Here is a 16311-nt window from a genome sequence, read left to right as displayed (position 1 = left end):
TGCGCAATGAGGTCATTGATTGGTGTCTTCAAATCGTTTTGTTTCGGTCAATACGTCCCGGCAAAAGAACCATCAAGTATCGTTGTATTAGTAACAACCAGAGGATTGCAATGAAACCAACCATGACTGGAGAAATGTTTGTTTAGTGTGTGTAATTACCACGAACGCTTCGTCCAAAGTTGAATGAGAAGGAAATCATGACGCAAGCGGTTTACAAATGTTTTGTGTTAGGCTATAAAAATTGATTTGATCAAACAAAACGAACATTCACTGTGTAGTTAGGACACTTGGCATTGCCACCAGAGGAAGATCTTCAAAGGTAAGCAATTTATTTTATTGTTATTTCTGACTTTTGTGATGCTAATGCTTGGTTGGAAAATGCTAGTAATACTTGTGTGTGCGGGGCGCTGTCCTCAGAAAATCGCATAGTTTGCTTTCGCAGTAAAGCCTTTTTGAAATCTGACACAGCGGCTGGATTAATAAGACATTCATCTTTTAAATGATGTAAGATGCATGTATTTACAAGAATGTTTAATATAACTAATGGTGTATTTAGAATGTTAGCGCTCTGCAGTTTCACCGGATGTTGGCCTGGTGGGACGTTAGCGTCTCACCTACCCTAGAGAAGTTAAGTGCTGTTTCGAGACAGGTGCATGATAATGGTCCATTATAAATCGAAACAAATGTCACACACACACTAAATAATATATGTAAAGACCAGATTAAATCAAGAATAGTCTGATGGGTGACAATATTAGCCTATCACTTGTGAATAATGCCCAGCATAAGAAACAATGCCTTTTTTTGCGACTTTTTTGCATCCTAATCTCACACCTCATGTAGCCTAGCCCACAGGTCTATGTTTTAATAAGGTTTGTATCACAACTAAACAGGCCAAATAAAATTAAGCACATTAATCCGCTTTACAAGGGGTGTAGAGGTCGACAGATTAATCGGCATGGCCGTTTTCATAACAAATGGTAATCGGCATATCTGGACGCCGATTACATTGCAATCCACGAGGAGACTGCGTGGCAGGCTGTTATGCGAGTGCAGCAAGGAGCAAAGTTAAGTTGCTAGCTAGCATTAAACTAATTGTAAAAAAAAAAAAAAAAAAATACATCTTAACATAGTCACTAGTTAACTACACATGGTTTATGATATTACTAGTGTAACTAGCTTGTCCTGCATTGCAAATAATCAATGCGGTGCCTGTTAATTTATCATCAAATCACAGCCTACTTCGCCAAACGGGCGATAATTTAACCAAAGCGCATTCGTGAAAAAAGCACAATTGTAGCACCAATGTACCTAACCATGAACATCAATGCCTTTCTTAAAATCAATACACAAGTATATATTTTTAAACCTGCATATTTAGTTAAAAGAAATTCATGTTAGCAGGCAATATTAACTAGGGAAATTGTGTCACTTCTCTTGCGTTCCAGTGCAAGCAGAGTCAGGGTATATGCAGCAGTTTGGGCCGCCTGGCTAGTTGCGAACTGTTTCTTCCTAAAAAAAGACTGTAATTAATTTGCCACAATTTTACGTAAGTATGACAACATTGAATGTAACAGCAATGTAACAGCAATATTTAGACATAGGGTTGCCACACGTTCGGTGAAATACGTAATGGTTCCGTATTTCACTGAAAGAATAAACGTTTTGTTTTCTAAATGATAGTTTCCGGATTTGACCATACTAATGATCTAAGGCTCGTATTTCTGTGTGTTTATTATATTATAATTAAGTCTATGATTTGATAGAGCAGTCTGACTGAGCGGTGGTAGGCAGCAACAGGCTCGTAAGCATTAATTCAAACAGCACTTTCCTGCGTTTGCCAGCAGCTCTTTGCAATGCTTGAAGCACAGCGCTGTTTATGACTTCAAGCCTATCAACGCCGGAGATTGAGCTGGCAATACTATAGTGCCTATAAGAGCATCCAATAGTCAAAGGTTTAAGAAATACAAATGGTATAGAAATGGAGAGAAATAGTCCTATAATAACTACAACCTAAAACTTCTTACCTGGAATATTGAAGACTCATGTTAAAAGGAACCACCAGCTTTCATATGTTCTCATGTTCTGAGCAAGGAACTTTAACTTTAGCTTTTTTACATGGTACCTATTGCACTTTTACTTTCTTTAACATTGTGTTTTTGCATTATTTAAACCAAATTGAACATGTTTCATTATTTATTTGAGACTAAATATATTTTATTTATGTATTATATAAAGTTAAAATAAGTGTTCATTCAGTATTGTTGTAATTGTTATTATTATAAATATAAATAAATAAAAAATTGCCGATTGGTCGAGCTCTAGTGTTGTGTCTAACTGGCATACGTAAGCAGCGCGTGAGTTTCAAGTTTGGGAATGCGTAATTGTATTTGCGTTCACTTTTGATAATGGGGTTTTCCTCAAATGGAACATTCGCGCGTATAACCCACTACCATGTGCGCATTGCTGCGCTTATAATGTGAAGAAATAGCCTAATATTTTATCAACATTTTAAGCTAAATGTTCTGATCTGTTGTGTCAGCGACAGTTTTTTGAATTAATTTGGGATCTATCGCATCCCACATCTAGACTATGTTTGGAATATTTATTTCTCGCACAGAATATAATAGGTCAACATTTTTACTATGGGGGATAGTAGTGACATAGGCTTGTGCTTTTGCTGATCATTAGGCCTACTCTTGTTGGCTGACGAAACGTGAATGTGGACAGTTCTTCCAATATCTTCAATATGCTCCTCGGAATTGGATAAGGACGAACGTAGTTGCATTCCCGATGTCTGTCTTCACTTGTATGTAGCCTGTGAGAAAGATCCAATCACGTGACGGAGACGCTTCGGATTGCGCAGCTCACTCAGGCAGAAGGGCACAATGCAGCACTCCGGCCGCAAAAGGCATGGATTTTTTAGGGTGCATTGCGGCCACAATGGGGATACCGCCGTGAAATTTGAGGCCTTGTCAAGTGCTTGTCAAATTGTGAATAAGAGACTATTGGAGTGTGTACAGCCTGCGCAAAAAACTAAGCAGTGCTCATGCCTTTCAAGCTACTTTAAAAAAAAATCATCATTAGTCTCATCATGCAGCCTTACAATGTATTAAACATTTAATCGGAAAGCAAAATGTTTGTAGAACTAAAGTTACATTAACTCATAATTAAGCAAATGTGAGTACCTATTTCTTTGTTAACCTTTCTAGCCCAGGGGTTCCGCTAGCTGAACACCCACATTCCGCTGAAAAGGCAGCGCGCGAAATTCAAAAATATTTTTTAGAAATATGTAACTTTCACACATTAACAAGTCCAATACAGCAAATGAAAGATAAACATCTTGTTAATCTACCCATCGTGTCCGATTTTTAAAATGTTTTACAGCGAAAACACAACATATATTTATGTTAGATCACCACCAAATCCAAAAAACACACAGCCATTTTTCCCAGCCAAAGATAGTCACACAAAAGCAGAAAGAGATAAAATTAATCACTAACCTTTGATAATCTTCATCAGATGACACTCATAGGACATCATGTTACACAATACATTTATGTTTTGTTCGATAATGTGCATATTTATATCCACAAATCTCGGTTTACATTGGCGCCATGTTCAGAAATGCCTCCAAAATATCCGGAGTAATTACAGAGAGCCACGTCAAATAACAGAAATACTCATCATAAACTTTGATGAAAGATACATGTTTTACATATAATTAAAAATACACTGGTTCTTAATGCAACCACTGTCAGATTTTTTTTAAACTTTAGGGTAAAGCACACCATGCAATAATCTGAGACGGCGCTCAGAAATACACAACATTTCTCCGCCATGTTGGAGTCAACAGAAATTACATCATAAATATTCCCTTACCTTTGATGATCTTTCATCAGAATGCAGTGCCAGGAATCCTAGTTCCACAATAAATCGTTGTTTTGTTCGATAATGTCCATTACTAGTATCCAATTAGCTACTTTTGCTCGCACTTTTAGTTCACATGTCCAAACGCTGGTGCCGGTCCAGGCGAACTCGGACAAAAACTTCAAAAAGTTATATTGCAGGTCGAATAAACTGGTCAAATTAAGTAGAGAATCAATCTTCAGGATGTTGTTATCATATATATCCAATAACGTTCCAACCGGAGCATTTCTTCATGGCTGTATAAGTAATGGAACACATGGCCATATCATGACTAGCGCACGTGACCAGGAACTAGCATTCTGCCTGACCACTGACTCAAATAGCTGCCATCCGGCCCTACATCACACTAGAGGCTTCATTCCACATTCTACAGACTGTTGACATCTAGTGGAAGGCGTAGGAAGTGCAAACAGATCCATATATTACAGGGAATTGAATAGGCGAGAACTTTAACATCGACCCTTCTCAGAATTCTCACTTCCTGTTTGGAAGTTTGCCTGCCATATGAGTTCTGTTATACTCACAGACATAATTCAAACAGTTTTAGAAACTTCAGAGTGTTCTCTATCCAATAGTAATAATAATATGCATATATTAGCATCTGGGACAGAGTAGGAGGCAGTTCACTATGGGCACGCGATTCATCCAAAGTGAAACTGCTGCCCCCTATCCCAAACAGGTTTTAACGGCTCAATACCGCGCACTTCCTCAAATCTTTGTTCAATTGTATTCTTCATATTATAAAATAATGCCACGGAATTATAAGAAATTCTTGTCTGCTAAATGAACTAGTGTAGCCCACAGCCGTTTGGCATAGCCACATCAGGACCCATCATAAGGACAACTCAGGGTATGCTATTCTTTTCTTCTGAAATAGACTACATATTCTTCATATCATGCTTCTTTAGACCTGTCTAAAATAAATAATGGATTTATTGTGAAGGTGTAGGCTATAATACATGGATTTATTAGACTTTTTAAAATGGCTCGTAGGCTGTGTGGAAGCCAAGAGATGCTAAATGTGTTTATGTTAATTAACGGTTTCGTGATCGCCACAGCCCTAGATGTTACAGACCATTTTTGGGGGGGGGCAAGTGACTTTAGCTTTTGGACAAGTTAAAAAAAATCTGTCCTACTTGTCCAAAGGACAGTTGGTTAAAGTGAATTTCAAGCCCTGGGGCTGAGAGAGAAATGTATAGTTGGGGGCTCATGCCATAAATTTTTTTTTATCCTGAATGCATAGTTTTGGAATGAAAGATTCTCCCTGACTAACTTTTATTTTGGTTATTGTTGGTTCTAAAATATCTTATTTAGAAAATATATATAGGTCAATTATCTTTTCTACGCCCTTTATTTGGTTTGTCTTGAGATTTCACTGAAAAGGTTTTTACCCCCCCTCCTAAAACCTGCATTTTTTGGGTGGACATAGGTGGCCTGAAAAACACTTAGGCTGCCCGCATCTACTTTTCTACGCAGAAAAAACCTGCCACTTGTTTTAACGATGTACTAGAATTGGGCATAGCTGAAGGTCAGTTGGCCTATTATCTGAGGAAGATGAATATCATGTGTGTGTTCCAAATGGCACCCTATCCCCTTATGGGCCCTGATCAAAGTATTTCAGTCTATAGGGAAGAAGGTGTCAGTTGGGTCGCAGCTCTTGGCTCTCTTCACTCTTAGGTAGCGTAAATGTATCAACACAAAGTAGGCAAATGTGTGTGATGTCACCAATACCCACTTTCTTGACTCCAACTTCAAAACTCTTAATTCAGTTTGATTCATGCACAGCTTGTAAAGCCCTTACATGGTTCCAGCTCATCATGTTTTCTGAAACTCAAGCCACTTGAGAGGAAATTTGACTGAATGAAGCCGAGGCTGTGACGCTGAACCTATAAGATTCCCCCAGGGAATCTTTCCGCCTGATATGCTATCACTTCAGCCACAGCTGACCATTAATCGCACTGGTATAAATCTTTGACCAGGTGGGTGGTAATTCAGGTGCTGGGACTGTCGTTCCTGCATCTCTAAAATGTAAATATAGGTTTACTATGAAGGATCTTGTGACTAGCGTTAGTTTCAAGTATCCCTTTGGTATGAAGTAAATTACTTTTAAAAAACAAAAACATTTTTTTTTTTTTTTTTACGAATCCCAGAGAATGGCATTGTGTTTTGGTTTTCATATTGTGGAATAAGTGAGGGCCTTACTAGTTTTGTCAGTTTACCATAAAACATTGAAGTAGATTTTCCCCAAGGAAGCTGTTGGCTGCTTAATATGAGACTTGATAGACATTTTTTAGAATGACCAAATCAGTTGAACAGGAAAATGTTGGAATTTGCCATCCATTGTTGTTTTGAATGGCATAAGACTGATCACACAGGTTGTTTTCATCACAAAGGGAAAATGGAAACTGTAACATAAGGTTACTTTTATTTAATATTTCTAGCATTGCTAAAGGTCATGAAGCTATACCTTCTTATAAAATGTAAATTTGTCATAGATGGATTTGTTGGCTATCTCCTTTCATACCAATGTTCATTAATCCCAATTCTTATTTCTCTTCTTTCTTTCTTTCTTGCAGTCTTGGGACGTTTTCTTCCGCAATGCCAATGCAGGTGCTCCCCCGGGCATGGCCCACCAGAGCCCTCTGAGCCTGGCCGGTCTCCCTCAAGCCCAGTCTTTGGCGGGGGCTCAGCCCAACGTGGAGAAGCTGGTGGAGGATCACCTGGCTGTCCAATCCCTCATTCGTGCCTACCAGGTCAGACCAGTCAGCCACCACTGGCTCTCACAGAGCTACAACATTTGAAAACAAGGACAACCATGTCTATACGGTTTTAGTATTTTAACCTTTATTTAACTAGGCAAGTCAGATAAGAACAAATTCTTAGTTTACAAAGATGGCCTACCACGGCTGTGGTACAGCCCGGGATAGAACCAGGGTCTGTAGTGACGCCTCTACCACTGAGATGCCGTGCCTTAAACCGCTGCGCCACTCGGGAGCCAACTAGTAAGCATGCCAAGTAGTTTTACTATTACAAAACATTCAGCAGCCAGAAAGCTATGACTGTTTAACAAAAATATTTTATAAAATGCATCTAGTGGTGGCACACAAGACAAGAACACAGAACCTATTGTTAGTAAACTATTGTAGTCAAAGAAAATAACCAATATTGCCTCCTCGCTATTTGAGTAATCTCTACCTTTTGAGTTTGATGTTTAAAATAGACCATCTTTGTTGTCTGTGAGCATAGCTAAATATTTCCACAAAGTTGACCGTCAGACTTAATGATACCAACTATGCTGATAATGGACTAACATTTTAGTGATATAAAGTACCTGTGCTGAAATGGTTGATATTTGAAAGCTGGGGACAAAGGTGAGATGTCTGTTTTTATACCATAAAGAACTGTGACATCATGATGTTAACTGAAATGCCTATTATAATGTGCACTTGAATGTTTCCTATTTCTATTTTGTTGTATTGTTGTGGTTTTAATTGAAACCTTGTTTTACCATGTGACTAATGTTACCTTATTTCCAGTTGAATGGCCATCACAACGCAGATCTCGATCCTCTTGGCATCAGTTGTATAAATTTTGATGATGCCCCAGTACCTACTGGGGTTCAGAATGTCGGTGAGAAATGTTCCCTCACATCTGTGCGAGACAATAATGAGCTTGTTTGTGTTAATGTTGCTTTCCCATTTCCTCCCTCCCTCCTTTCTCTCTCTTCTCTTATTTTTCTTTCAAATCCCTTTCAACACTTCTATGTCTCTCTACACTCACACCCCTCCCCCTCTCACCCCCACCTGTCGGATGTTTTGTTCCATTTCCCCTCGGACCTGTTTCTTTAGATCCGTGGGCACCATGTTGCTCAGCTGGACCCTCTGGGGATTATGGATGCCGATCTGGACTCTCACGTCCCCAATGACATTATAACGTCCTCGGATAAACTCGGTGAGGAGAATGAGCCACTCACTACAGATCCTCCGGGCGGCTGGGTAGCTGAGCAATCGCTGTTTGGCATGTAATGCTGGTCTATGTATGGTCTACACTGACCTTCTCTGTAAACATGTGCCCATTTGTCCCTGAAAGGGCTCCTTGCCCCTTGTTTTCCTGAAATGCCACATATTTGCATTGATGCTTTTTGACTTACTTGACTTAAATCTCTTTGCCACCTTGGGAGTATAGGGCGTCCACCGTAGGAGTATCCATGGTTCAGTTTTTGTAGTAATTATTTTTCACCGTTGGGTGGGTGATTTAGCCCAGACAGCTGGGCCCACTGTTATCATGTTGCTCAGCTGTACCCTCTGGGGATTATGGATGCCCGTCTGGACTCTCACGTCCCCATTTACATTATAACATCCTCGGATAAACTTGGTGAGTAGAATGAGCCACTCATTATGAGCCTCTCACAGATCCGCCGTCGACTGGGTAGCTAAGCAAGCTCTGTTTGGCATGAAATGCTGGTTTTTGTGTGGCCTACGCCGGCCTTCCTCTGTATAAAGATGTCGCCGTACTGTATGGCTGCCGTTTTGCGAGCTCCGGCCCTACTTTGCTATTTTCCACATCGACGGGGCTGCAGGGGAGCGGGTCAAGAGCTTCAAGTTTATTTTTGTACATTTTATTCATTAACATTTATTTAACTAGGCAAGTCGGTTAAGAAAAAATACAATGACTGCCTACCCTGGCCAAACCCGGACGCCGCTGGGCCATTTGTGTGCGCTGCCCTATGGGACTCCCAATCACGGCCGGATGTAATGCAGCCTGGATTCAAACCAGGGACTGCAGTGACGTCTCTGCACTGAGATGCAGTGCCTTAGACCGCTGCGCCACTCGGGAGCCCTAGGTGTCCAAATCACTAAGGACTTAAAATGGTCCACAAACACTCCTTGGGAGGTTGAAAAGGTTTGGAATGGGCCCTCAAAAGTTCTACCAATTTAGAGCATCTTGACTGTTTGCATCACTGCTTGTATGGCAACAACACCGCCCTCAATCTCATGGCACTACAAAGGGTGGTGCGGCAGGCCAGTACATCACTGTGGCCAAGCTCCCTGTCATCCAGGACCTCCATATCAGGAAGGTCCGGAAAATCGTATAACACTCCTGCCACCCAAGCCATAGACTGTTCTCTCTGCTTTCGCACGGCAAGCTGTACCGTTGCATCAAATCTGACACCAACAGGCTGCTGAACAGCATCTTGTTCCCCAAGCCATAAGACTGCTGAACAGCTAATAAAATGGCTACACGGATGATCTGAGTTGACCCTTGTATTTTATTTCTATTTTTACACCATCTCTATGCACACTCAAAGGACTCTGCACACTCCACTCACACACTGATACTTCAACTCACACACCTTCAATTAATTTGCTCACACACTTAACATGCACATACCCTACATATACAAAAGTATGTGAACACCCCTTCAAATGAATGGATTTGGACATTTCCGCCACACCCGTTGCTGACAGGCGTATAAAATTGAGCACAAAGCCATGCAAACTCCATAGACAAACATTGCCAGTAGAATGGCCTTACTGAAGAGCTCAGTAACTTTCAACATGGCACCATCACAGGATGCCACCTTTCCAACAAGTCATTTTGTCAAATTTCTGTCATAGTAGAGCTGCCCCAGTCAACTATAAGTGCTGTTATTGTGAAGTGGAAATGTCGAGGAGCAACAACGGCTCAGCCGCGAAATGGTAAGCCACACAAGCTCACAGAACGAGACCACCGAGGTGCTGATACGTGTAGCGCGTACAAATCATATATCCTCTGTTGTTAGACTCAATACCGAGTTCCAAACTGCCTCTGGAGCAATGACAGCACAATAACTGTTCGTCGGGAGCTTCATGAAATGGGTTTCCATGGCCAAGCAGCCACACACAAGCCTAAAATCACCATGCACAAAGCCAAGCGTCGGCTGGAGTGGTGTAAAGCTTACCTCTATTGGACTCTAGAGCAGTGGAAACGCGTTCTCTGGAGTGATGAATCACGGATGTCTGTAGAACGCTACTTGCCCAAATGCATAGTGTCAACTGTAAAGTTTGGTAGAGGAGGAATAATGGTCTGGGGCTGTTTGGGCTAGGCCCCTTAGTTCCAGTGAAGTGAAATCGTAATGCTACAGCATACAATAACATTCTAGACGATTCTGTGCTTCCAACTTTGTGGCAACAGTTTGGGGAAGGCCCTTTCCTGTTTCTGCATGACAATGCCCCCGTGCACAAAGCGAGGTCCATACAGAAATGCTTTGAGATTGGTGTGGAAGAACTTGACTGGCCTGCCCAGAGCCCTGACCTCAACCCCATCGAAGGCCTTTGGGATGAGTTGCAACACTTACTGCGAGCCAGGCCTTATCGCCCAACATCAGTGCCTGACCTCACTAATGCTCTTGTGGCTAATGCTCTTGTGGCTGAATGGAAGCAAGTCCACGCAGCAATGTTCCGACATCTAGTGGAAACCCTTCCCAGAAGAGTGGAGGCTGTTATAGCAGCAAAGGAGGGACCAACTCCATATCAATGCCCATGATTTTGGAATGAGGTGTTTGACGAGCAGGTGTCCACATACTTTTGTTCATGTAGTGTACATTTATACTGACTCCACACACTACTCGCATACAACCACCATATACACTGCTGCTACTCTGTCATATATCCTGATGCTGTGTCACCTTAACCCTATACATATCAAACTCTATCACTCCAGCATCCCCGCACATGGTAAATATGGTCATGGATTTGACCCTGTATATAGCTTACTTGCTTTCTCGTGTTCTTATTTTTATTTCTCGTGTGTTTTTGTTCCACCTAATGTTATTTTTAGTAATACATTGATATTGATTACTGCGTTGTTGGGTTTAGAGCTTGCAAGAAATGCATTTCACTGTACTAGTGAATGTGACATTAAAACTTATCCGAAGTGGTAGTCGATCATTTTTCTACAATGCTCTATGATCAAGACTGTGCTTTGTCTGACCTCTCGTTCTAGACCTGTCCAGTTTGTCTGGACCTACCGGGAGTTATTTCCCACTGGCATAGCTCTGAGCGGTCGTTGAGGTACACAAGCCCTCTTACCACGACAAAGTGACAGTCCAAAAAGCATCAATACAAATAGCAGTTTCTTAGGTAGCACTTCTTTGTAGGACAGATCTGTACTGTATGACTTCTCTGTCTGCAGGCAGCCAAGCACAAATTGAAATGAAAGTTAAATGCCGTTATAACAATATTGTCTAGAGTGCTCCATTAAGTTCACATACAGTAGCCTTCTTGAGTGACACCGCTACATCCCCAGTTTGAAGCCAGTGTCGCATCACTGGTTTTAATGACATGATTTAAGTGTCCCATTACACTCCTGTCTATCAGTGGCGGGACATATTTAGAGTCCTCCTAGATTTTCTGGCGTATCTCCTAAATCTACTAACCATCTTGCTTGACCGGACCACATTCTCCCTCACATTACTCACACCCTTTCTTGGGTATGGCCAAAAAATCCCATCTTTCAATCTACTTCTCAGTAAAAATTAACAGCTATTCAACGCATTTGTAGTTTCCTTCTGAAGTACGGTATAGGGGGGGCAGGAGTTTTCTCTGCTGCCAACTCTAACTTTTAGGCCTTAGTTCTCACTCACTGTTCACAACAACAGCTACAGTATGACTCTTAACAGTAAGATAGTAACTGTTTGGAAAGGTAAATCACCTTCAACATGGATTATAAGAAAAAAGGGGAGGGAAGTGACATTTCTATGAACCAGCATACCCCTAAACCTTGTACCCCTCTTCTTCTTGATGACTGAATAGTCTAATTAGTGGTGCTCTCAAGATCTGTATACTTTCTGCATGTCTGATGGTTATTAGTTCCAGTACAGCACGTCTCGGTCTGCATGGGACGTTTTTCAGTTTGGCTGTGATCCGGGTGTGATTTGTGCATTCTGCAGCAAGGCAGGTACAGCATTTTCTAGATGTAATTGGCACTTAAAGCTGTGTTTGCCACCCTTGTTGTGGTTGGTGCTGCGCTGTCGCTAGAGTTCAGAAGCAGTCACTCAGTGGTGCTGCTGTGGTGATTGACGTTGTGAGGGGGGGATTCTCGCAAACAAATCGAAGTTAAAAGAACAAGCCAGTGGTCTAGCGATCTAAACCGCTGCCTCTGGCACATGTCTATAGTGTCTGCATAAATTTGAATCCGGCCTACTGCCCTTTGACACAACTCTCCTATCTTTCCCCACTGTCATCCTCTCTTTATAAAGTGCTATCGGTGTTTGCTCACAGCGGAGTGCGCAGCTGAAATTTTACTTTGCAAATGCCAAACCACCACCATCTGTGGTGGGAGGGTTCCAGATTCTTCTTCTTCTGCCTTCCCTGGCTGCAGAAATCACGATGGTGGCCTCTGGTATGCAGAGACGGTGGAAACATTATCAAACTATCTCTGTGTTACATTCACACAAGCAGTTTTCCATAACTAGGTAGCTAGCTATAGTCTTTCAAGCTAACTTTGCTGTGGTTTGCTACTCGGCATAGCTAGCTAGCTATATGTAGTTAGTAGGAAAATGCCCAAATCAGCTTATGGCCGTCTGGAAAACCGTTCACCTGCTTACTAGTCGTAAATACAAGTTGGAATCATCTCTGTACCCAGAGTTATTCAAAATGCTAAAATCTAATGTCCCCTACTAAGGAAATTACTTCGGCAGTACTTTAGCGTTCTCAACAAGTTTGAAACGCATGAATGGACGTATTTCGTTGCTCCGAGTTATACAAGTTGTATTTTGGAAAACTGACTGGACGTAAACGTGGTTTTGGCAAGCTAGCTAGCGGCCTACTTTGTTGTTGGTTACATGTCACCGTATATTTATTTTTTATCACATTAGCTAACTTTAGCCATAGTTAGCTGGCATTGTAATGTTCCATAAATGTGCCTACTTAGCTTATTTTGCTCGTAGCAAATCCCTTTTTTTCTCCTTTTTTTTTTTACTATCAACAAACCTAGTCCCTTAAAAAAAAAGGGGGGGGGTTTCCGGCAAGAAATCAATTAAATTGTACCAAGTCAAGTTAGCTACGTACGAACACACATCACCAGCAATAGATACTAGCGGCGCCAGTAGCGCCATTTACTCTGAGTGTGATAGGCGAGAACTCTTCTTCGCCGAGAGTATAATTCGAGAGAAGGACTTCTTATTGTCTGCGAGAACCACCCAAAGTTTCACTTCGATTTTAGTTTGCTGACCCCTTCAGTGTGTTTGAGAAGTGGTAGAGTTGACCCTGATGTCCATGATGGAGAATGGGGGCATGGGTCACTAACCTTTTCCGGGTTTCTCTCCCCCTGATGCCTCCTCCAGACCTGGCAATGTTCAAGGACCGTCTCAGTATTCTAACTGTCGGAGGTATGGAAACACAAGTCTCCCTGTAGTTTTGTCCCTTTCTCTGTGCCTGAATATTTGCTTTTTGTATTGTTTGCGTAGGAATTTTTGCTATATCTTTCTCACATCTTTTTTTGTTGGCTTTTCAGTGGAATACACTTGATAAACAACTGCTTGTGTTCTCGTTGGAATGTTTGGTTATTTATCACATGATCGGATTCTAAGCCATCAGCAGCCCTGAAATAAAGGAGAAAGTTAGAGCCTCTCTCTAGCAGCCCCAGTGTGTGGGTGTCGGAGAACACGAACATCTTAAGACAATATGTTCCTCTTTATGTCAGTGTACTCCTTTAGTGCTTTCCTGTTGAAGCTCTACCTGAGTAGACAATTTTGGAGTGGTAGGTAATAGATAAGCTTATTTCAAACTACAAAAGTGTTTAGTGTAGTGGTACAGTACCTAGTCACATTCCTCTCAAACTGTGGTGAAATTTGTTTACATTATCTGGCAGAACATTTCAACCACAAAGTCCCAGTTGGATCGCAGTTGAAGAATACATTATACATTTATTTTCATGTAAAACAACTTTGTTTCAGAATCAGATTGCGTATCACATTTCAGAGCTGACAAACATTGGGGGATATATACACTCGGTGGCCAGTTTATTAGGTACACCCATCTGAATTCTTTGGGGCATGGAAACATTGCTCAATTGGTATCAAGGGACCTAACGTGTGCCAGTAAAACATTCCCCACACCATTACACCACCGCCACCAGCCTGTACTGTTGACACCAGCAGGATGGGGCCATGAACTCATGCTGCTTACGCCAAATCCTAACTCTGCCATCAGCATGACGCAACAGGATCCTTGATTTGTCGGACCAGGCAATGTTTTTCCAAGACTCAATTGTCCAGTATTCGTGACCGCGTGCCAACTGTAGCCACTAATTGTTGGTTTTCGCTGATAAAGTAGAATCAGGTGTGCTCGTCTGCGGGAATAGCCCATCTGTGACACGGACCAACGAGTTGTGCATTCCCAGATGCCGTTCTGCACACCACTGTTGTACTGCGCCGTTATTTGCCTCTTTGTGGCCACCCTGTTAGCTTACACGATTCTTGCCATTCTCCTTCAAAATAACATCAACTAGCTGTTTTTGCCCACAGGACTTCCGCTGACTGGATGTTTTTTGTTTGTTTCACCATTCTCGGTAAACCCTAGGTCAGGTATCCCCATCTGGTGTCCTGTGGGAGATTTTTATTTTGCCCCACAGGTTTTAAGCAAAAACAAATCAAATTATTATTTAAAATAGTTTTGACATAAGAATAAAGACACCAGCAAAATCAGCTCAAATGTTTATTTAGGAAATCTGTTACAAATATTTCTCAAGCATTTCAAAATATTCCCACGCATTATAGATCGAGTGCATTCAGAAAGTATTAAAAACCCTTGACTTTTTCCACATTTTGTTGTGTTACAGCCTTATTCTAAAATGGATTAAATAAAATAAAAAATCTCATCAATTTACACACAATACCTCATAATGACAAAACGAAAACAGATTTTTCGAAATGTTTGCAAATATATTAAAAATGAAAAACGGATACCTTATTTACATAAATATTCAGAACCTGTGCTATCAGACTCAAATTTGAGCTCAGGTGTATCCGGTTTCTATTGATCATCCTTGATGTTTCTACAACTTGATTGGAGTCCACCTGTGGTAAATTCAACTGATTGGACATGGTTTGGAAAGGCACACGCCTGTCTAAGGTCCCACAATTCACAGTGCATGTCTGAGCAAAAACCAAGCCATGAGGTCAAAGGAGTTGTCCGTAGAGCTCCGAGACAGGATTCTGTCGAGGCACAGACCTGTGGAAGGGTACCAAAACATTTCTGCAGCATTGAAGGTCCCCCAAAACACAGCGGCCTCCATAATTCTGAAAATGGAAGAAGTTTGGATCCACCAAGACTCTTCCTAGAGAACCCGATGGTCACTCTGATGGAGCTCCAGAGTCCTCTGTGGAGATGGGAGAATCTTCCAGAAGGACAACCATCTCTGCAGCACTCCAACAATCAGGCCTTTATGGTGGAGTGGCCAGATGGAAGCCACTCCTCAGTAAAAGGCACATGGCGGCCCACTTGAAGTTTGCCAAAAGGCATCAAAAGACTCAGACCGTGAGAAACAAGATTCTCTGGTCTGATGAAACCAAGATTGTGCTCTTTGGTCTGAATGCCAAGCGTCACGTCTGGAGGAAACCTGGCACCATCCCGACGTTGAAGGTTTTCAAAGATCTCTCTGTACATTGCTCTGTTCATCTTTCCCTCGATCATGACTATTCTCCCAGTCCCTGCTGCTGAAAAACATCCCCACAGCATGATACTGCCACCATCATGCTTCACCGTAGGGATGGTGCCAAATTTCCTCCAGACGTGATGCTTGGCATTCAGGCCAAAGAGTTCAATCTTGGTTTCATCAGACCAGAGAATCTTGTATCTCATGGTCTGTGAGAGTATTTAGGTGCTTTTTGGTAGTATAGTGGGCTGTCATTATTTAATATAATCCCTTCTGTCTGGCCACTACCATGAAGGCCTGAATGGTGTGCTGCAGAGGTGTTTGTCCTTCTGGAAGTTTCTCCCATCTCCACAGAGGAACTCTAAAGCTCCAATCAGAGTGACCATCAAGTACTTGGTCACCTCCTTGACCAAGGCCCTTCTCCCCCAATTGCTCAGGTTGCCTGTGCGGCCAGCTCTAGGAATGATGGAGGACACTGTTCTTGATGACCTTCAATGCTGCAGAAATGTTTTGCTACCCTTCCCCAGATCTGTGCCTCAACACAATCCTGTCTCGGAGCTCTATGGACAATTCCTTTGACCGCATGGCTTGGTTTTTGTTTTGACATGCACTGTGAACTTTGGGACCAAATCATGTCCAATCAATTGAATTTACCACAGGTGGACTCCAATCAAGTTGTAGAAACATCTCAAGGATGATCAATTAAAACAGGATGCACCTGAGCTCAATTTCAAGTTTGATAGC

General features: G+C 41.8%; 1 protein-coding gene across 3 annotated transcripts in view; it reads left to right on the top strand.

The window, feature by feature from the left end:
- ogdha (oxoglutarate dehydrogenase a) overlaps positions 1-16311 on the top strand; it is an 85730-nt gene that overhangs the window by 33774 nt on the left and 35645 nt on the right. For 2 of the 3 annotated variants that reach the window (XM_071402273.1, XM_071402274.1), the window contains exons 3-4: positions 6507-6683; positions 7779-7881. In XM_071402273.1, coding sequence (XP_071258374.1) covers positions 6507-6683; positions 7779-7881 — 280 coding nt within the window. Of the gene's footprint in view, positions 1-6506; positions 6684-7466; positions 7561-7778; positions 7882-16311 lie in introns of all 3 variants that reach the window. The other variant, XM_071402275.1, reaches the window with a different exon arrangement.

Source organism: Salvelinus alpinus, chromosome 5, assembly GCF_045679555.1.
Source record: "Salvelinus alpinus chromosome 5, SLU_Salpinus.1, whole genome shotgun sequence".
Classification (NCBI taxonomy): Eukaryota; Metazoa; Chordata; class Actinopteri; order Salmoniformes; family Salmonidae; genus Salvelinus; species Salvelinus alpinus.
This window is presented reverse-complemented; position numbering and strand designations above follow the sequence as displayed.